This window comes from Oncorhynchus kisutch, linkage group LG3, assembly GCF_002021735.2.
Source record: "Oncorhynchus kisutch isolate 150728-3 linkage group LG3, Okis_V2, whole genome shotgun sequence".
Taxonomy (NCBI): domain Eukaryota; kingdom Metazoa; phylum Chordata; class Actinopteri; order Salmoniformes; family Salmonidae; genus Oncorhynchus; species Oncorhynchus kisutch.
In genome coordinates, this window is record NC_034176.2 from 10,502,634 (window position 1) to 10,523,840 (window position 21,207).

Here is a 21,207-nt window from a genome sequence, read left to right on the forward strand (position 1 = left end):
AATATAGCTCAGTACTTGTATTCTATATTTTATACAGTCTTTTTTGCTCATCTTTATCAAGGGTGCCAATCATTTTGGACCTGACAGTATATGCTTGTGCATGACTTGATTGATCATAATGATGGTCAATTTACTATTATCTGAAGTACTATGTTATTTCTCAGAATGATTAACATTTTGTGATAGTATCATTATCTGCTTTTAGTGTAAGTAAAATTTGACTTAGATGATAGCAACTTGTACACACACACACACACACACACACACACACTTTTTAGAAAGGGGAAGTTTTTACATATGAATAACTCAATTATTCAGACTGGCAGTGGCTTATCTGAAAGCTGTTGTGATTGTTCTGCATTTTATTTGAGGAAATTGAAAGTCAAGTTAACAGTGATCTTGTGACTGAAACCTACTTTTAACACATCCGCTATTGAGAATCATCATATTCTTTCATCTTGTTCTCACAGCACCCACACATAACATAGCTATGGCATCTGACACAGCTCTGGGTCTGACAGCATTCACCTTGCTAGTTCTCTCCCTGCTCCACCAGTGTGTCCCTCACCCACTCACTCCTCCGAATAATGGACTTCGGAAGTGTCGCACCAACTTGTCCATTCCAGCCCTGGAGGTACTCCCAGGCGGGGGATGGGACAACCTGAGGAACATGGACATGGGACGAGTCATGAACTTCAGCTTCTCCCAGTGCCAGACCACGGAGGATGGATTCTACCTCATCCCGGATGAGGTGTTTGTCATCCCACAGAAGCTCACTGGTGTGGAGACCAATTCTGAGATCATCAACACTTGGCTGGAACAGCGCAGCTCCACGTCTTTCTCAATCAACTCAGACGTGTCCTTCCTCTCCGTGCTCAATGCTAAGTTCTCTGTTGAGAATCAGCGGGTGAAGACTCATCAGGTCCATGGGAGCTCCGTCACCGCTCGTGTACAAGTGAGTTTCTCCATAAAGAAACAATACTTTTTAAAAACAATTATTTATCTATTTATCTCGGCAATGATAAAAAATTATTTATGTTTTGACATAGTTTGTAGTAAGTCTCCCTTACTAGATTTTAAAAAGAGAGAGTGGAATATCCATGTATCCATGTCGTGTTATTACAGTAATCCTGTCCTGGCTTTCTGAACAGTCAGTACTAGATAGTGTACCTTTTCTTAGTATAGTTTGATCTCTAGATTAGCAATTAAGGACACCAAGCCTCAATGTTATTTCCTGGTTAAAGGTGAAATAAAAAGAACTGATTGCTCCCTTCCAGGTGCGTAACTTCCTATACACGGTAAAGGCTCACCCTGACTTCACTCTGGATGGCCGCTTTGCCCACCAGGCTGAGGAGATCGCAGACGCAATAGAAAACAACCAGACTCGACAGGCAGTGTATTTATCTGAGAAGATGGTGTTGGACTATGGAACCCATGTGATAACAAGTGTTGATGCAGGGGCCGCCTTAGTGCAAGAGGACTATCTCCGTTCATCTTATGTGTCCGACAGTGAGACGGCGAAGTTCTCTGTTTCGGCATCGGCAGGTCTTAACTTCTTTGATAAAGTCAAATTTGACATTGGCAGCAAGGACACACAAGAGACATCCGAGTCACATAGTTATCAGGGCAACATCACCTACTCCATTATACAGAGCCATGGTGGGGCTCCCTTCTACCCAGGCATCACTTTGCAGAAGTGGCAGGAGAGCACCAAGAACAACCTGGTGGGCATCGACCGGGCAGGACTGCCTCTGCACTACTTCCTCAACCGGATTACCTTCCCCGATCTCCCTGAACCAACCATCGGCAAACTGGCACTGTCTGTTAGTCAGGCCATCCAGCGCTACTATACCGTTAACACACACCCTGGCTGCGTTAAACCAGACTCCAAGAACTTCAACTTCCAAGCCAATATGGACGACAGCTCCTGCGAGGGTCCGGCCACCAACCTCAGCTTCGGTGGGGTGTTTCAGCAGTGCACCAAGCTCACTGGGGATGCAGACCCAATCTGCCAAGCCCTGGCTCAGAAGAACCCCGACACAGGCTCTTACTCATGTGGTCAGCCCTACAAAGCCACCCTGTTACGCTCTGAGGTGAGAGAGGAGAGCTACAGCACGTATGAGTGCCACAGGCATTGCCATGGCTGCTGGCTGCTTTTAACCTGCTGCGACAATATCTGTGGAGATTCCTACCATGTCCGCTCTGCTCGCATTGACACCTACTGGTGCTCCACCAATGAGGCAACCCCAGAGTACTCAGGATACCTCTTTGGGGGACTCTATAGCCCATCCCTGTTGAACCCTCTCACCAAAACTAAGAGCTGCCCTCCAAACTTCAACATTCAAATGAAGCTTCTGTCCAACGGTCTGATGATCTGCCTGAGCAATGACTATGAGACTTCCACCAGGTTTTCAGTCCCCTTTGGAGGCCTGTTCAGTTGCCAGTCTAACAACCCCCTTGCACAGGATCAACCCCGTTGCCCTCCCCAGTTCAGCCAGCACCTGGCTACTGTTAGTGATGGCTGCCAGGTGCTCTACTGTGTCCAGTCTGGCTTGTTCACAGGTGGCCAGCTGCTGCCTGTACGCTTGCCACCTTTCACTCGTCCTCCACTGATCAGCATGACTGCCACTAACACGGTGGCTGTGATGACCGAGGGAGATCGGGCGTGGGTCAGGGTGGGACAGACCAAGATGTGGAAGCTGGCCAAGGTGACAGAGATCCAGAGTATGGTGAAGGTGTTCGATCCAGCCTCGGGACAGATGACAGGGGGGCAGAAGTCTGGTGTGGCCTTTGGAGTAATTTGCTTGGTCGTCTTGGTGGTGGTTGGGGCAGTGCTGCTGGTGAGACGGAGGAGGGTCTCAAGGCTTGGGAGGGAGAGAGGATATGAGGAGATCCACAGCGAGGGGCAGAGTGAGGGAGGTGTGGAGAGTCAAGAAGAGCAGGGCTCTGAGACAATGACCCAGACCCTGTTGCCATGAGACCACATTCTACACGGTTTACATATTAAGAAGAAAACAGCTTTGAGATAACTGTGCTGTATTGTATAATCAACCCCTCACTCTTTCTTTCCCTTTACGATCAATAATCTCAAATACTGGCTAGGTATAAGATGGAAAATGTGCACAAATTTACTGCGATGCAAATGATTGAGAACAAGACACCAACGTGTTGGCAGCTTCCTGCCTTCACCAGGGATTTACTACACAATACATTAGTACACAACACCACACCACATCATACCACACAACACAACACAATACAACACAACACAATACAACACAGCACAACACAACACAACACAATACAACACAATACAATAGAATACAATAGAATACAATACAACACAACACAATACAACACAATACAATAGAATACAATAGAATACAACACAACACAGCACAATACAACACAATACAACACAATACAGCACAATACAACACAATACAACACACCACAATACAACACAACACAATACAACACAACACAACACAATAAAATACAATACAACACAACACAATACAATACAATACAACACAATACAACACAATACAATACAATAAAATACAACACAATACAACACAACACAATACAACACAACACAATACAACACACCACAATACAACACAACACAACACAATACAACACAATACAATACAACACAATACAACACAATACAATAGAAAACAATAGAATACAATACAACACAACACAACACAATACAACACAATACAATAGAATACAATACAATACAACACACCACAATACAACACACCACAATACAATACAATACTGTTAATGACTGTATGGCAAAAAGGGTGAACAAAAATCTATTGACCTATTTGTGATGTTTTTAGTTGAATGTTCATCCTGTGGTTTTTAGTTGAATGTTCATCCTGTGGTTTTGCTTTCTGTCTTTCCATTGAGAAGGTTTATCCTGAAATCGACACTGATTCAACAGCATTATTGTTTTCTGTTATAAGGTTTTAATTAGCTTGTGTATGTTTTTGGACATGAAAATAAAACAACTAACACAATATTCATTAAAGTTTACTCATCTTGTGAAATGTCACAGCTGTACTTTAAAAGAGGCCAACAAGGGTTCGCTTTAGGACATTATAGTCTGGTGACCTCTAGCGTGTTTTCACAGACCTCGCAGTCCCCCTCAGAATATTTATTCTCCTTCAAAAGTATTGTGGTGGGGAAGTGGAATACATGAATGTACATGTAACCAAAGCAGGTCACATGTATCTTTGATAAACTGTATAATCTCTCAAGACTCAAAGTGAGACTCATCATTGTCATTTTTTATTTTATTTTTGTAAAATACTATTGCCTAATTTGCTATCACAACACATATCATCTTAAATCTTCCCCAATAAAGCCTTCCTAATTTCCCCCTGAACATAAAAAGACAATGAAGAAGCTGAGGACAAGGAGTTGATTTTGTTATTAGTACACAGACAGACATAAATATACAGTCACACACACACACACACACACACACACACACACACACACACACACACACACACACACACACACTGAGCTTCCCGTAAAGAGGCAGAATGCCCATGCCACTCTGAGTCTTGTGAAAACCTTCCCCCACACTCATCTGGGATTCATACTGTCAGCTTGTGCACATCAAAACAAAACCACTCAGCCGTGGAAATCTGTCTAACCTCAGGAAGAGAGGCCTGGAGCAGGGGAAGTCCCTTAGCCACACAATGGCCTTGACATTCAGCACAGCGAAGAAGCGTTCCCCACAGAACCAGATATAGGACCAAGTGTTGTTCGGTTCATCGTTTCTTATGGATGTCAGGAGGAAGCAACAAAGCAACATTTTGTGCAGCAGCAGGCATTTTTTTACAAGAGAAGACGGGTGTCGTGAAATTCCAAAGACAAAGATCTACTGCTCATTGAGAAGAGAGGGTGAGACGAAAACAAACGCAGTCGGATGATTTAAAGGTAGGAGTGCGTGTCGGCGAGTGTACACGGTTCTGTTTCCACTACAGCTGCAGGCAGAGCTGTAGAGAGATTTTGTGCTCCACTTAGCCTTTCAGTGTGGAGGGGGTTATTGGTGTGCCCTCATTTAGACACAAAACAAGAGTAGAAAAAAATACAACAACACTGTATATTATCTTTGATCTTTGGTAATCTTAGCCCCATTTGTGAATCTGTATTTAATGTATGTTATTTGTAACACTTTTCTAGAAGGAGCAGAGGGGCTATGGAAGAGGGGCTATGGCAGAGGGGCTATGGAAGAGGGGCTATGGCAGAGGGGCTATGGCAGAGGGGCTATGGAAGAGGGGCTATGGCAGAGGGGCTATGGAAGAGGGGCTATGGAAGAGGGGCTATGGAAGAGGGGCTATGGCAGAGGGGCTATGGAAGAGGGGCTATGGAAGAGGGGCTATGGAAGAGGGGCTATGGCAGAGGGGCTATGACAGAGGGGCTATGGCAGAGGGGCTATGGCAGAGGGGCTATGGCAGAGGGGCTATGGCAGAGGGGCTATGGCAGAGGGGCTATGGCAGAGGGGCTATGGAAGAAGGGCTATGGCAGAGGGGCTATGGAAGAGGGGCTATGGCAGAGGGGCTATGACAGAGGGGCTATGGCAGAGGGGCTATGACAGAGGGGCTATGGCAGAGGGGCTATGGCAGAGGGGCTATGGCAGAGGGGCTATGGCAGAGGGGCTATGACAGAGGGGCTATGGAAGAGGGGCTATGGCAGAGGGGCTATGACAGAGGGGCTATGGCAGAGGGGCTATGACAGAGGGGCTATGGAAGAGGGGCTATGGCAGAGGGGCTATGGAAGAGGGGCTATGGAAGAGGGGCTATGACAGAGGGTCTATGGAAGATGGGCTATGCCAGAGGGGCTATGACAGAGGGGCTATGGAAGAGGGGCTATGGCAGAGGGGCTATGACAGAGGGGCTATGACAGAGGGGCTATGGCAGAGGGGCTATGGAAGAGGGGCTATGGCAGAGGGGCTATGGCAGAGGGGCTATGGCAGAGGGGCTATGGAAGAAGGGCTATGGCAGAGGGGCTATGGAAGAGGGGCTATGGCAGAGGGGCTATGGCAGAGGGGCTATGGAAGAAGGGCTATGGCAGAGGGGCTATGGAAGAGGGGCTATGGCAGAGGGGCTATGACAGAGGGGCTATGGCAGAGGGGCTATGGAAGAGGGGCTATGGCAGAGGGGCTATGACAGAGGGGCTATGGCAGAGGGGCTATGACAGAGGGGCTATGGAAGAGGGGCTATGGCAGAGGGGCTATGGAAGAGGGGCTATGACAGAGGGTCTATGGAAGAGGGGCTATGCCAGAGGGGCTATGACAGAGGGGCTATGGAAGAGGGGCTATGGCAGAGGGGCTATGACAGAGGGGCTATGACAGAGGGGCTATGGAAGAGGGGCTATGGAAGAGGGGCTATGACAGAGGGGCTATGACAGAGGGGCTATGACAGAGGGGCTATGGAAGAGGGGCTATGGAAGAGGGGCTATGACAGAGGGGCTATGACAGAGGGGCTATGGAAGAGGGGCTATGGAAGAGGGGCTATGGAAGAGGGGCTATGGAAGAGGGGCTATGGAAGAGGGGCTATGACAGAGGGGCTATGGAAGAGGAGCTATGGAAGAGGGGCTATGGAAGAGGGGCTATGGAAGAGGGGCTATGGCAGAGGGGCTATGGCAGAGGGGCTATGGAAGAGGGGCTATGGAGGGTTGCTATGACAGAGGGGCTATGGAAGAGGGGCTATGGCAGAGGGGCTATGGCAGAGGGGCTATGGAGGGTTGCAATGGCAGAGGGGCTATGGAGGGTTGCTATGGAAGAGGGGCTATTGAGTGTTGCTATGGCAGAGGGGCTATGGAGGGTTGCTATGGCAGTGGGGCTATGGAGGTTTGCTATGACAGAGGGGCTATGGAGGGTTGCTATGGAAGAGGGGCTATGGAAGAGGGGCTATGGAGGGTTGCTATGACAGAGGGGCTATGGAAGAGGGGCTATGGCAGAGGGGCTATGGCAGAGGGGCTATGGAAGAGGGGCTATGGAGGGTTGCTATGGAAGAGGGGCTATGGAAGAGGGGCTATGGAAGAGGGGCTATGGCAGAGGGGCTATGGAAGAGGAGCTATGGAAGAGGGGCTATGGAGGGTTGCTATGGCAGAGGGGCTATGGGGAGTTTCAATGACAGAGGGGCTATGGAGGGTTGCTATGGCAGTGGGGCTATGGAGGGTTGCTATGACAGAGGGGCTATGGAGGGTTGCTATGGAAGAGGGGCTATGGAAGAGGGGCTATGGAGGGTTGCTATGGCAGAGGGGCTATGGAGGGTTGCTATGGAAGAGGGGCTATGGCAGAGGGGCTATGGAGGGTTGCTATGACAGAGGGGCTATGGCAGAGGGGCTATGGAGGGTTGCTATGGCAGAGGGGCTATGGCAGAGGGGCTATGGCAGAGGGGCTATGGCAGAGGGGCTATGGAAGAGGGGCTATGGAAGAGGGGCTATGGAAGAGGGGCTATGGCAGAGGGGCTATGGAAGAGGGGCTATGGCAGAGGGGCTATGGCAGAGGGGCTATGGAAGAGGGGCTATGGAGGGTTGCTATGGAAGAGGGGCTATGGAAGAGGGGCTATGGAAGAGGGGCTATGGCAGAAGGGCTATGGAAGAGGGGCTATGGAAGAGGGGCTATGGCAGAGGGGCTATGGCAGAGGGGCTATGGAGGGTTGCTATGGAAGAGGGGCTATGGAAGAGGGGCTATGGAAGAGGGGCTATGGCAGAGGGGCTATGGAGGGTTGCTATGGAAGAGGGGCTATGGCAGAGGGGCTATGGAAGAGGGGCTATGGAAGAGGGGCTATGGCAGAAGGGCTATGGCAGAGGGGCTATGGCAGAGGGGCTATGGCAGAGGGGCTATGGAAGAGGGGCTATGGAAGAGGGGCTATGGAAGAGGGGCTATGGCAGAGGGGCTATGGCAGAGGGGCTATGGAAGAGGGGCTATGGAAGAGGGGCTATGGAAGAGGGGCTATGGCAGAGGGGCTATGGAAGAGGGGCTATGGCAGAGAGGCTATGGAAGAGGGGCTATGGAAGAGGGGCTATGGAAGTGGGGCTATGGAAATATTAAAATAGTTATGTTTAGAAGATGTTGTGAAACATCCCTCAACATCCCATTGCATTGTGGAGGCATTTACATGTTTTAAAGAATGTAGACACTGTTTACAGCACAAGAAATTATAATGATAATAACCTCTGTAAATTCCAGGAGCCATGGCATTCCGAAGTCTCTTCCTTTATACCTTGAGTCTGCCCGTCCTGGTGCAGATGCCCAGCAGCAGAGCCTGTAGGACTGGATCGGGGTCAGAGTGTGAGAAAGCCCCCTTTGTGCCTGGCTACAACCTGGCGGGGGAGGGCTTCGACGTGGTCAGGATGCGTCGTAAAGGGGCCTACATAATCAACGTCAAAGCCCACCTGTCTGACAACCACACATGTGTTCTCTGTGAGAACCGCTTCCAGGAGGGACAGGTCCAGAGGTTGCCTTCTGCCGTGCTGGACTGGCGTCCATTGAGCCGCTGCAGCAAGCAGCTATCCAGTGCCCTGCACCACTCGGTGGACTCCCTACTACGTAGCTCTAGCTCCCTCATCAACAACAACTGGGATATGGACCTGAGGCTAGAGACTTATGGCAAGGCAGTGCTGGGGGGCAGCCGCTCCGAAATGGCCAAGTTTGCCAGATCCCAGCACAGTGTGGACAAGGCCACCTTTGCTACCCATGAGATCAGCTGTACATACTACAGGTAGGGAAGGGCTTTATTTTTGACAGTTGTTTTCTATAGACTAATCTACCTCACTGTCACTAAATATATTCAATATCTATGCTGAGGTTAATCTGTGTCGTTCTATTTGCATGAATTATTACAACGCATATGATATCATTATGACAACTTACTGAATCACTAATCATTGCAGTATACAGTTTTGTCTATCCTGGTCCCAGATCTGTTCGTGCTGTACTTCAAACATCTATGGTGGGTGTCATGCCAAACATGAAACATGACCATGAGAGCTGGCATGAGACAGCACAAGCAGATCTGGGACCAGGCTGAGTATTCTCAATGAAAAGGGGTTGATGTAGATCCACGTGCCCAGTTGTTGATTTTCCAGTTACAGGCTGGCAGACCATCCGGACCTCAGCGCTGAATTTGCTAAACATCTCAAGAGACTGCCACAGGAGCTTGACAACAAGAGCAAATTGCTGTACCGGCGGTTGATCGACACGTACGGCACTCATTACATCCGTCAGGTACAGCTGGGTGGTAGGGTGAGGCGCGTCACTGCCTTTCGCACCTGCCTGGCCACCCTGAAGGGCTTCTCCGAGTCCGAGATAAAGACCTGCTTAAATGTTGAGCTGAAAATGGCCTTAGGCTTCCTCCCAGCAAACGCGTCCTTCTCCAACAAATGTGATGCCCTCCTAAAGGGGAACATGAGCATGGGCTTCTACCAGGGGTTTATGAGCCACAAGATTGAGGTTCTAGGTGGAGAAAAGTATTTTCCCGATATCTTGTACCACCAGGACCCGTCCGAAGCGTACCATAGCTGGATGAACAGCTTGCATGATAATCCAGATGTGGTCTCCTATGCTATATTCCCCCTGCACCACCTGGTTGATGATCCAGAGGTTAGTGCCAACCTGAGGAGCATGGTGACAGAGTACATTGACGAGAACAAGCTTCCTGTAGACCAGGGGGAATTCAAAACCTGCTCCCCGACCCCTAACCTGGATCACAACTGTTGTCCTCTACGGGCAGGACGCGGGAATCTCAGGTTAATGGTCCACAGAGCCGCAGGTTTGAGAGCAGATACCTTCACAAAGACTGATGGCTATGTTAAAATATGGTACAATGGCATGTATGAGGAAACAGATACTGTCATGGATGATAATGATCCGGTGTGGAATGCCACGTACAACTTTGGCTCAGTGGAGTTTGGTCATCAGCTGTTGTTTGAGGTTTGGGATAGAGATGTGATTTACAATGACATGGCAGGAAGATGTTTGGTCTTCCCTGAACAAGGAACTCATTCACACAGTTGTCAGCTAAAGAAAGGGGTTCTGCACTTCACTTACAGCTCTGAATGTGACGCCCACTTAACAGGCTATAGGTGTGGACGGTACTCTCCTAGTACATAAAGTGTTGGATTGAAAAAACACCTGGGTCGTATTCATTAGTGCACACCGTAGCAAAACATTTTTCAACGGACACACACACACACACGCATTTCTTATTTGACAATAATAAGAGTGTTGGTCAAAATACGGATGTGTTCCAACTCTGGCCTGTATCAATAATTGGTGTTTATTTTTCAATGAAAAGTGCATTTTGGAGTGTTGCCATTAAGGTCAATGATCCAGTTCCAGTTCACAGAGATCATGTTATCGGCAATAGCTGCAAATGTCTGCTAATGTGGAAATAACCTTAAATGTCAAGTGAGCTACAATGTGCATCGGGGTTGAATCCCGGCCTTAGTCAACCTTTCTTTATTCCTGTATCTATTATATACTTAGAAAACCATACCAATAAAGTAGATGAACATAAGTATTCACGTCTCAGCTTTTTGTTCAGTAATGAACACAACAATTATTTATTGTTTGGTCATCTCCAGGTGAATCTATCATTGTAAAATCAGTTACAACAAACACTGCCATATAATATTTTTTTCGTGCTCTAAATTCACATGCACCATCAGGATAAATCCATTTGATTTCAATCACTTCTTGACAGCACCCCTTTTGACTTGAACGAAACCTTCCATATGTATGTACCCATTGTAGAAGTGCTCAGAAAGGGACTCTTTGGACCTGAATGAATTCAAGACATAAAGGAAAAGGATGATATAATTTAAAGCTTCAAAACAGGGTTGTCAAACTGTTTTATCATTTATAGATTTTTTTTTAAACAAAAATTAATTGTCATTTTGTAGCCTTAAACGTCAATTAGGCCGATCTAAAAACGCGGTAAAATTAGCTTTTGTATCTTCATTTGTTTTTGTGTGTGAGGGGGGGGGGGGGTTTGCATAATCTGAGGTTTTGTGACATGCCCACCATCGGCTGAGACAACATGCCCTTCATGTTTTGGCTGATAACTGTACAAAATGGTAATCAAATATACATTTTGACTTTCAAATGGTACTACAAAGATGGTTGGCGGACCACACATCAGAGAATGTTGCCTTGAATGGAAATATCTGTTGTCCCTTTGACAGCTTTGCACACTCTTGGCATTCTCTCAACCAGCTTCATGAGGTAGTCACCTGGAATGCATTTCAATTAACAGGTGTGCCTAGTTAAAAGTTCATTTGTGGAATTTCTTTCCTTCTTAATGCGTTTGAACCAATCAGTTGTGTTGTGACAAGGTAGGGTTGGTATACAGAAGATAGCCCTATTTGGTAAAATACCAAGTCCACACTATGGCAAGAACAGCTCAAATAAGCAAAGAGCAATGACAGTCCATCATTACTTTAAGACATAAAGGTCAGTCAATCCAGTAAATTTCAAGAACTTTGAACGTTTCTTCAAGTGCAGTCGCAAAAACATCAAGCGATATGATGAAACTGTCTCTCATGAGGACCGCCACAGGAAAGGAAGACCCAGAGATACCTCTGCTGCAGAGGGTAAGTTCATTAGAATTGTCAGCCTCAGAAATTGCAGCCCAAATAAATGCTCCACAAAGTTCAAGTAACAGACACATCTCAACATCAATTGTTCAGAGGAGACATGGTATGGTAGGGTTTGCAAAATGGGTCAACTTTGAGCACCTCCTATCTCCTGAATGTTTTGGTATTCAGGTCCCAAAAAACAGTTTCTGACCACTTCTTCCATGGGCAAACATGTATGCAAAGTTGATTTAAAATCAACATGGATTCTGTCAAAAAGTGATTGAATTCATAAATCCACAGATCTCTATAATTGTACTTTGACTGGTCACGATGGACTCTAGTGCAGGCCTACTAGCAAAGATTTTTTATAACTAACCCAAGATAGAACATAGCCTATCGTTTTCAATGGGAGCAAATTAATCTTAGTGTGCAGAACAAGCAAGGAAGTGGGCAGAGCCAAGCAGGAGCTAGTGAGATCCTATTGGCACATTCTAGCATGTAGTTTTCCCATTAGGGAACGCCTAATCTGTGAAGTGCGCATTTACAATAGCTGAATTCACCCTTACACTCCTTCTAAACAAGGTAATTCTTTGAAACTTTTTGCAAAAGGTAAAAAGTCAAAAAAAAATTTGCCAACTTTGTTTGTAACATGTTTTTGTTTTGGGAACAGAAAACTGTCCTGAGATCTAATGTTTCATCAATGACAAAATGTGCAGAATGTCTGGGTGGAAATGCCAACCAGATGTTTCAGATTTATACATCCGGTTGGACATCTGGCTCATTGTTCTAGCTGTGCTTACTAGTCCATTTCACCCATCTCCTGTTCAAAGGTATAATTTTCGCTCTTTCATTTCAGCTCTCTCATTTCCTGTCAAAGTAAAAAATATTATATACTATATATTATATTAGTCTTTCACAAGATCATAATCTTTCACAATGAACAAGTAATTCACAATAATACTCAAATTAGGTATAGTAATCGAGACTAGTCTTTCAGGGTCATATACTTATGTAGGCATAGCAATAAACTCAATGTTTATTTGTTCTGTAGATACAGGACAGTTTACATAGCACAAATAAATAGTAGCCATACATTCAGTAATGGCAGTGTAGCGGAATACAGGGAATACTTGTACAGTGGTGCAATAGAGGCAGCAGTGGTGTGGGTGTAGAAATGCGCAAAGAGTCATCCTGTGACAAGAACATGGACAGAATAGATACTTTATTGTCCATTGATTAGAACGGAAATGTGAATTCCGCTTTTCCCAACACCCTGCAGTGCAGCACCCCTGGGTGGAGAACAATTGTAGGGGGGTTAAGTGCCTTGCTCAAGGGTACAATGGCAGGAGATGATACATGGGCGAGTTCCAGCTGCCAGTTCAGTTCCACACCCATTGTTGTGTCGCCCTAGGTTTGAATCACTGTAGTCATGGCAGCAGACACATTCATTACTCCTGTAAGAGTCCTAGAGCAGTGCTTCCTGATCCTGGTCCTCCTAGGGACCCAAAGGGGGGCACATTTTTGTTTTTGCCTTCGCACTACACATCTGAATCAAATCATCAAAGCTTGATACATTGATCACTTGAATCAGCTGTGTAGTGTTATGACAAACATAAGAATGTGCCCCCCTTTGGATCCCCGGGACCAGAATTGAGAAACAAGAGGCTGGAGAGGCAGAACAGCTGCTGGAAGGTTGCTGGTTTAAACCCAGGGCCGGGCAACACAAAAATGGGAGTGGACCGGAACTGGCAGGTGGAAGGCTGCTGGTCATTGATCACATGTACCATCTCTTGACATTGTGCCCTTGAGCAAGGCACCTAACCCTCCAAAATTGTTCTCCGTCCAGGGGATCTGCACTGCTGCTGACCCTGTGTCAACTTGTTTGTATTTCTTGCTGTTGGGAAAGGGAGAGGACACATTTTCCTTCCAACCAATGGATTGTAAAGCGGTATTAAATTCCTCTTTGAAGTCATCTACATCTCTATCCAGCAGATCTAGAGAGGGATAGACAGCGCTGAGAATGTAAGCTGGCTCCCCATGTAGTCCACTCCAGGAACAAATACGTCTACCATCAATTTTTTTTAAAAATAAACCAGAACAAATTAGATTCCCCTGCACAGGCATTTGTTGAAATATATCAGCACAATGTTGGTGGGACACATTTCACTTTGTTATTGACCCACAAACCCCCAAGATGAATATAAATTGCTAGCCTAGGTAGCCGGTAGTGGCTAATGAATTGCCAAATGGTCCTCTAAGTTACTCGACCTCATGCATGCCACTTTCCTCCCCCCAGATTTCAGTCTTAAGTAGCTCGTAAATAAGATCTACATTTCAATAAAAATCCACCCCTGATTCAGAATATACCATTTTCATAGTAATGGCGTGCTTGGTTCAATAGTTATTAATGAGAGAAAACTGAATATCCAATGTATACCATGGCATTGTTGAATATTAGTTTCTGATTGGCTTAGCCACTGAATTCAATGGCTATGAAGTTCATTCTTGGTCCGTGTATGTTTTGTTATTTTGATTTCCGAATCAAAACAGGGAATTGAAAAACAGCTTATTTTATGTTTTAGTGTCAAAATTGGACATGGAAATAATGGAAAACAAATATCAACGAAATGTACACACCCCCTCATAGGATATTCAGAGGTTTAGGGGGTGTGTCTACAGCCTAGGTTGGCAACACAAAGAAAGGATTAGACTGTGTGAGTGTGACAGGAAGATAAAATACTCATGTTAGCTAAGATGAACAGCTTATTATGAAGTTAGCATGCCAATAAACTCAACTACAACTGAACAAAGTTGTATTGAAATAGCTGGCTAGTTAGTACTAACTGGCTACTGACTCACTAGCAGGCTGGCTAGCTAGCCCTACCTGGTTACTGGCTATAGTCATGCTAGTTAGTACTAACTGGCTACTGACTCACTAGCAGGCTGGCTAGCTAGCCCTACCTGGTTGCTGGCTATAGTCATGCTAGTTAGTACTAACTGGCTACTGACTCACTAGCAGGCTGGCTAGCTAGCCCTACCTGGTTACTGGCTATAGTCATGCTAGTTAGTACTAACTGGCTACTGACTCACTAGCAGGCTGGCTAGCTAGCCCTACCTGCTTACTGGCTATAGTCATGCTAGTTAGTACTAACTGGCTACTGACTCACTAGCAGGCTGGCTAGCTAGCCCTACCTGGTTACTGGCTATAGTCATGCTAGTTAGTAGGAGTTTTGAAACTGCAGTTGACTGTGGTATGTTGGATGCAGTGATTGTAGAATAACTACAGGTATACTGCACTCAAACTACAGTTACACTGCAAAGTACTGCAGTAAAAAAAGTCATTTTGCACGCAGTAGTTGCAGCATACTGTAGTTATACTGCACTCTTTTTTAACGTAACAAAATGTGGAAAAAGTCAAGGGGTCTGAATACTTTCCAAATGCACTGTAGCTCTCGTCTAGCAATAGATACTGTTGTTTTGGCTGTATAGCATCATTTAATAAGATTACCAACGGTTAGCTAGGATATATCAGTCAGCAAACCATTTACGGTAACAGCAGTTCATTAATAAGTCAACGCACACTAAATCTTAGAATTGAGAAATCTTGCCCTTTCTTGGTACTGTGCCACGGTATGGGCAGCTTTAAATCAATGAATTAATGGATAATAGATTCATAAAATGGAGTTAGAAGGGTGGCCTACTTTGAAAGGACAGGAAGTGTTGGCTGTGCACTTAACCAGGCATTTCACATTTAAGCCCACCCACATTTGAACATTCAAATATCATGTAGTTATGGGGTTTTATATTGAAAAACAATAATAAATAAATTCATTTGGCCCTAATCCAGGGTTGCCCAACCCTCTTCCTGGAGATCCTCCGTCCTGTAGGTTCAGTCCAACCCTAATTTAGAATATCTGATTCAGCTAGTTAAGGTCTTTTTGAGCAGCTAACTAGTAGAATCAGGTGTGTTAAATTAGGGTTGGGCTGAAAACCCACAGGACTGTAGATCTCCAGGAAGAGGGTTGGGCAGCCCTACCCTAATCTATGGATTTCACATGACTGGGAATACAGATATGCATCTATTGGTCACAGATACCTTAATAAAGAAAAGGTAGGGGTGTGGATCAGAAAATCACCATTTGCCTCATGCAACGCGACACATCTCTTTCACATAGAGTTGATCAGGCTGTTGATTGTGGCCTGTGTAGTGTTGTCCCACTCCTCTTCAATGGCTGTGCAAAGTTGCTGGATATTGGTGGGAACTGGAACACGCTGTTGTACACATCAACCCAGAGCATCCCAAACATGCTCAATGGGTGACATGTCTGGTGAGTATGCAGGCCATGGAAGAACTGGGGCATTTTCAGCATCCAGGAATTGTGTACAGGTCCTTGCGACATGGGGCCATGCATTATCATGCTGAAACATGAGGTGATGGCGGCGGACGAATGGAACGATAATCATGGTATCTCTGTGCATTCAAATTTCCATCTATAAAATGCAATTGTGTTCATAGCTTATGAATGTTCAATTCTCTGGCAACAGCTCTGGTGGATATGCCTGCAGTCAGCATGCCAATTACACACTCCCTCAAAATGTGAGACATCATTCTTTGGGACACATTGAAGGCCTATCTGAGGGGACAGATTATTTCCTATACTAAAGGGCTGAAGAGAAAACACGGTGCGGAACTGAGTGCCCTTGAATCTGAAATCTCAGAGCTAGAGAAAACCTACCAAAGAGGCCCGACTAAAGATCTATACAGGCTTTGGTAAATAAAAAACTGAAATATAATATTCTGAACACATATCAAGGTGAGAGGGCCATCACTAAATCAAAACAGCGTTATTACGAGCTTGGAGAGAAAGCTCACAAAGTATTGGCATGGCAACTGAAAGCAGAGGAAAGTAAGAGGACAATTAATGCCATAGAAACTCTTACTAATGAGATATCTTTCAACCCTACTGAAATTAATAATACTTTTAAGAGATACTATGAAGACCTCTACACTTCCCAATCAAGCGATGATCTATCAGAGATCGACTCCTTTCTCTCCTCTCTCAACCTCCCATGCCTGTCAGGGGAAGACTGTGAGCGCCTGAGTGAACACTTCTCAGTTCCTGAATTGTTGGAGGCCATTAAATTCTTACCTTCTAATAAATCTCCTGGGGAGGATGGCTTCCCTCCAGAGTTCTATAAGGAATTTAGGGAGCTGTTGGTCCCCTACCTTATGGAGGTACTTAAAAAAGCCAGAGAAGACAACTGCTTTCTAGAGTCCTTCTCTCAAGCAGTGATTACTGTAATCCACAAGAAAGGGAAAAAACACTAAAGTGTGCCTCCTATAGACCAATCTCTCTCCTTAACACAGATTGTAAACTGGTCACCAAGATGCTATCTAAGAGACTGGAGTCATGTCTTCCCCTGTTGGTCAACCCAGATCAGACTGGCTTCATAATTAATAGATTGTCCTCCAATAATCTCAGAAGGCTCCTTGATATAATTCACCTCGCTAACAAAAACAAAATACCTAGTGTCGCAGTCTCCCTCGACGCTGAAAATGCCTTTGATAGGGTTGAATGGCCATACCTCTTTCGCGTCTTGGAAAAGTTCGGTTTAGGTACCGTGTTTGTAAATTTGATAAAATCACTCTACAAATCTCCTAAAGCTAGGATTGCTACCAATGGGATTACTTCCTCCTCTTTCCCTCTTTATAGGGGGAACAGACAAGGTTGCCCAATTAGCCCCCACCTCTTTGCCCTCGCCATCGAACCGCTGGCTGAGGCTATTAGAACGTGCCCTGACATACATGGCTTTGAGGTGGGCCCCCATACCCATAAATTCTCACTCTTTGCGGACGACCTTATCTTATTTCTAACAAACCCAGAACACTCCCTCTCTCACTTGCAGATCCTACTACAGTGTTATAGTTCTTTCTCTGGATATAAGGTCAATTTTGACCGGTCTGTCTTTGACCATCATACCATCAAGCACAAGTTTCCTTTTAGATGGTCGCCTATGGGCTGCACATATTTGGGCATAATGGTGGATGGTAATCTGAACAATCTCTATAAACTCAATCTGGCCAGTTTGTTGCAAAAGGTGGAGGTTGACCTTTGCAAATGGATGGACTTACCTCTCACTCTACTGGGTAGAATCAATGTAATTCAAATGAATGTCCTGCCCAGGTTTCTATATCTGTTTCAATCTCTCCCTATCCCTGTTCCCGCAGCATTTTTTTCCTCTCTCGACAAGCTGACCAGACGGTTTATCTGGCACGGCAAAACCCCTAGGGTTGGCCTGGATAAACTGACCCTTGATTAGTCAAGGGGGCTTAAACCTCCCCAATTTTAGAATGTACTACTGGGCTGCACAGTCTAGGTTTCTGGCTCAGAGGTTTGACAATGGTCCCTCTCCCTCATGGTTGAACATTGAAAAGCTCGAGGTAAATGATGACACTGGGGCAGATTTGTTTTACAAATGGGACAGAAAATCTATAAAAACCATCACAGACAACCCTTTAATCATACATTCTGTCCTGGCATGGTGCAAACTGTATGAGCTGTTCGGACCAGGGGGATTCCTTTCCCCTAAAACCCCTTTATGGAACAATAGATTGATCCCTACGTTTTTCCAGAATAGTAACTTTAGACCATGGTCTGATAATGGGATCACTCTTCTGGAACATTGTTACGAGGAGGGAGTTCTTATGTATTTTGATCAGCTGAAACAGAAATACCACTTGCCTAACAGGGACTTCTTTAGCTACCTACAACTACGAAACTTTATTAGGGTGACTCTCAAGGGACAATGGAACCTACCTAAGATGTCACCTATTGAACAACTCTGCCACGCAGACCAACCACTGTTCAAGACCATTTCCCGTGTTTACAATGCTCTTATGTCAGGACTAACACTGCCTGGGCTAGATAAACCCCAACTTAGATGGGAGAAAGATCTGGGTATTGATCTTGATGAGGATCTATGGAGTGACCTATGCAGGGACGGGGTTACATCCACATTGAACTCCAGATACAGACTGATCCAGTTTAATTTCCTCCATCAGCTCTATATCACCCCACAAGGGATTGGTGTGTTCAACCCAGATATCTCCTCCCTATGTTTTAGATGTGGCTCAGATGAAGGAACATTCCTCCATTCCACTTGACAGTGTTCAAAACTACACGGTTTCTGGCAGGGGGTATGCGATACCATATCCTCAATTCACGGGGTTGCATTCCCTTTAGACCCGGAGGTTTGTCTACTGGGTAACTTTACTAACACCAATCTTAGGCAAAGCCATACTATAAAGCTAACAGAAATATTGCTAGCGATTGCCAAGGCAGTGTTAGTCCATCTGTGGCATTGTGTTGTGTGACAAAACTGCACATTTTAGAGTGGCCTTTTATTGTCCCCAGCACAAGGTGCACTTGTGTAATAATCATGATGTTTAAACAGCTTTTTGATATGCCACATATGTCAGATGGCAAAGGAGAAATGCTCTCTAACAGGGATGTAAACAAGTTTGTGCAAACTTGAAGAGAAATACGCTTTTTGTGCGTATGGAACATTTCTGGGATCTTTTATTTCAGCTCATAAAACATGGGACCAACACTTTACAGGTTGCATTTATATTTGTATTCTTTATCTTAATGAATTCACATGAAAATAAAAAGGCTAATTATTTTTTATGACTTTGTAGCAGCTCTATTATAAGAACTTGTATCCCAGTATATAGAAAAACCCATGCACAGAATACCCCTGTTGTCCACTTTTTAACCCACTAGATGGCAGTCATGTGCTACCACAGATACTGAAAGTTGACAGATGGATTTAGCAGTTTCAAAAGGGTAATGGTGAGCATAAAGCCCATTTTCCTGTTGTTGTTTTTTTAGCCTAGAGTAAAACAAAGTAAAACACACCAATCCCATTCCTAATTTAAATGTAGTGAATCTCGCTCATTTGCCCCCCCCCAGTCACGAAAATAAGCCATATAGGTTGACCAATTTGCAACTTCAAATCAAATGTTATTAGTCACATGCGCCGAATACAACAGGTGTAGTAGACCTTACAGTGAAATGCTTACTTACAAGCCCATAACCAACAGTGCAGTTTCAAAAAATACAGATAAGAATAAGAGATAAAAGTAACAAGTAATTAAAGAGCAGCAAGTGAAATAACCAAAATGTTCTTCCTGCTCCAACAGGATATCCTAACGATAAAAGTGTACACCGCTAAAAGGTAGAGACTGGGTTAAAAATCTCTCGTAGGGTGTTTGACATATATTTGGTGGGTGCTATGGTGGCCCAAAGGTTCCATGGCCACAATAAAACTAAATGAGGGAGTACAGGAGGGGGTTGAGCATGCACCCTTCTGGGTCCCCTGTATTGAGGATCAGAGGGGGGGGGGGGGGGGGTGTTCAGACCCAGGGCCTTATACTTGATGAGCTTGGAGGGTACTATGGAGGGTACTATGGTGTTGAAGGCTGAGCTATAGTCAATGAATAGTATTCTTACATAGGTATTCCTCTTGTCCAGATGGAATAGAGCAGTGTGCAGTGTGATGGTGATTGCATCGTCTGTGGATCTATTGGGGGCGGTATGCAAATTGAATTGGGTCTAGAGTGTCACGTAAGGTGGAGGTGACATGATCCTTAACTAGCCTCCCAAAGCACTTCATGATGACAGAAGTGAGTGCTATGGGGATATAGTCATTTAGTTCAGTTACCTTTCCTTTCTTGGTTACAGGGTCAATGGTGGACATCTTGAAGTAAGTGGGGACAGCAGACTAGGATAGGGATAGATTGAATATGTCCGTAAACACTCCAGCCAGCTGGTCTGCACATGCTCTGAGGACACGGCTAGGGATGCCATCTGGGCCGGCAGCCTTGCGATGGTTAACATGCTTAAATGCCTTATTCACATTGGCCACGGAGAACAAGTGCCCAAAGTCCTAGGGAGCGGGCCGTGTCGGTAGCACTGTGTTATCCTCAAAGCGGGTGAAGAAGGTATTTAGCTTATCCGGGAGAAAGATGTGTCCATGGCTGGTTTTCCCTTCATAATCCGTGATTGTCTGTAGACTCTGCCACACACGTCTCGTGTCTGAGCCGTTGAATTGCGACTCCACTTTGTCTCTGTACTGACGTTTTGCCTGTTTGATTGCCTTACGGAGGGAATAACTACACTGTTTGTATTCTACCGTATTCCCAGTCACCTTGCCATGGTTAAATGCGGTTGTTTGCGCTTTCAGTTTTGCTCAAATTCTCCCATCTATCCACGGTTTTTGATTTGGTCTAGGTTTTAATAGTCACAGTGGGAACAACCTCCCCTATACACTTCCTGATGAACTCCGTCACTGTGTCCGTATATACGTCAATGTTATTTTCAGAGGCAACCTGGAACATATCCCATTCCTTGTGATCAAAACAATCTTTAAGCATGGATTCCGATTGCCAGACCAGCGTTGAATATACCTTAGCACGGGTACTTCCTGTTTGAGTTTCTGACAATAGGAAGGGAGGAGCAGGATGGAGTTGTGATCTGATTTGCCGAAGGGAGGGCCTTGGAGCTATCCCGGAAGGGGGAGTAACAATGG

General features: G+C 45.3%; 2 protein-coding genes across 2 annotated transcripts; both read left to right on the forward strand.

The window, feature by feature from the left end:
* Positions 1 to 365: 365 nt before the first annotated feature.
* On the forward strand, positions 366 to 4,040 carry mpeg1.1 (macrophage expressed 1, tandem duplicate 1). The gene is made up of 2 exons (XM_020467420.2): positions 366 to 955; positions 1,278 to 4,040. Exons 1-2 carry the CDS (start codon positions 491 to 493, stop codon positions 2,976 to 2,978), a joined length of 2,166 nt encoding a protein of 721 aa, XP_020323009.1. The 5' UTR covers positions 366 to 490; the 3' UTR covers positions 2,979 to 4,040.
* A 486-nt stretch (positions 4,041 to 4,526) lies between these two features.
* On the forward strand, positions 4,527 to 10,556 carry prf1.5 (perforin 1.5). Its single transcript, XM_020467429.2, has 3 exons — positions 4,527 to 4,965; positions 8,228 to 8,759; positions 9,127 to 10,556. Exons 2-3 carry the CDS (start codon positions 8,233 to 8,235, stop codon positions 10,148 to 10,150), a joined length of 1,551 nt encoding a protein of 516 aa, XP_020323018.1. The 5' UTR covers positions 4,527 to 4,965; positions 8,228 to 8,232; the 3' UTR covers positions 10,151 to 10,556.
* Positions 10,557 to 21,207: the final 10,651 nt, after the last annotated feature.

What these genes read in the sequence shown, in the direction of transcription:
- mpeg1.1 (XM_020467420.2), top strand. Translation starts at nt 491, where the DNA reads ATGGCATCTGACACAGCTCTGGGTCTGACAGCATTCACCTTGCTAGTT. An exon ending in CCGTCACCGCTCGTGTACAA is followed by an intron (nt 956 to 1,277) that starts GTGAGTTTCTCC and finishes GCTCCCTTCCAG; the next exon opens with GTGCGTAACTTCCTATACAC.
- prf1.5 (XM_020467429.2), top strand. Translation starts at nt 8,233, where the DNA reads ATGGCATTCCGAAGTCTCTTCCTTTATACCTTGAGTCTGCCCGTCCTG. An exon ending in ATCAGCTGTACATACTACAG is followed by an intron (nt 8,760 to 9,126) that starts GTAGGGAAGGGC and finishes TTGATTTTCCAG; the next exon opens with TTACAGGCTGGCAGACCATC.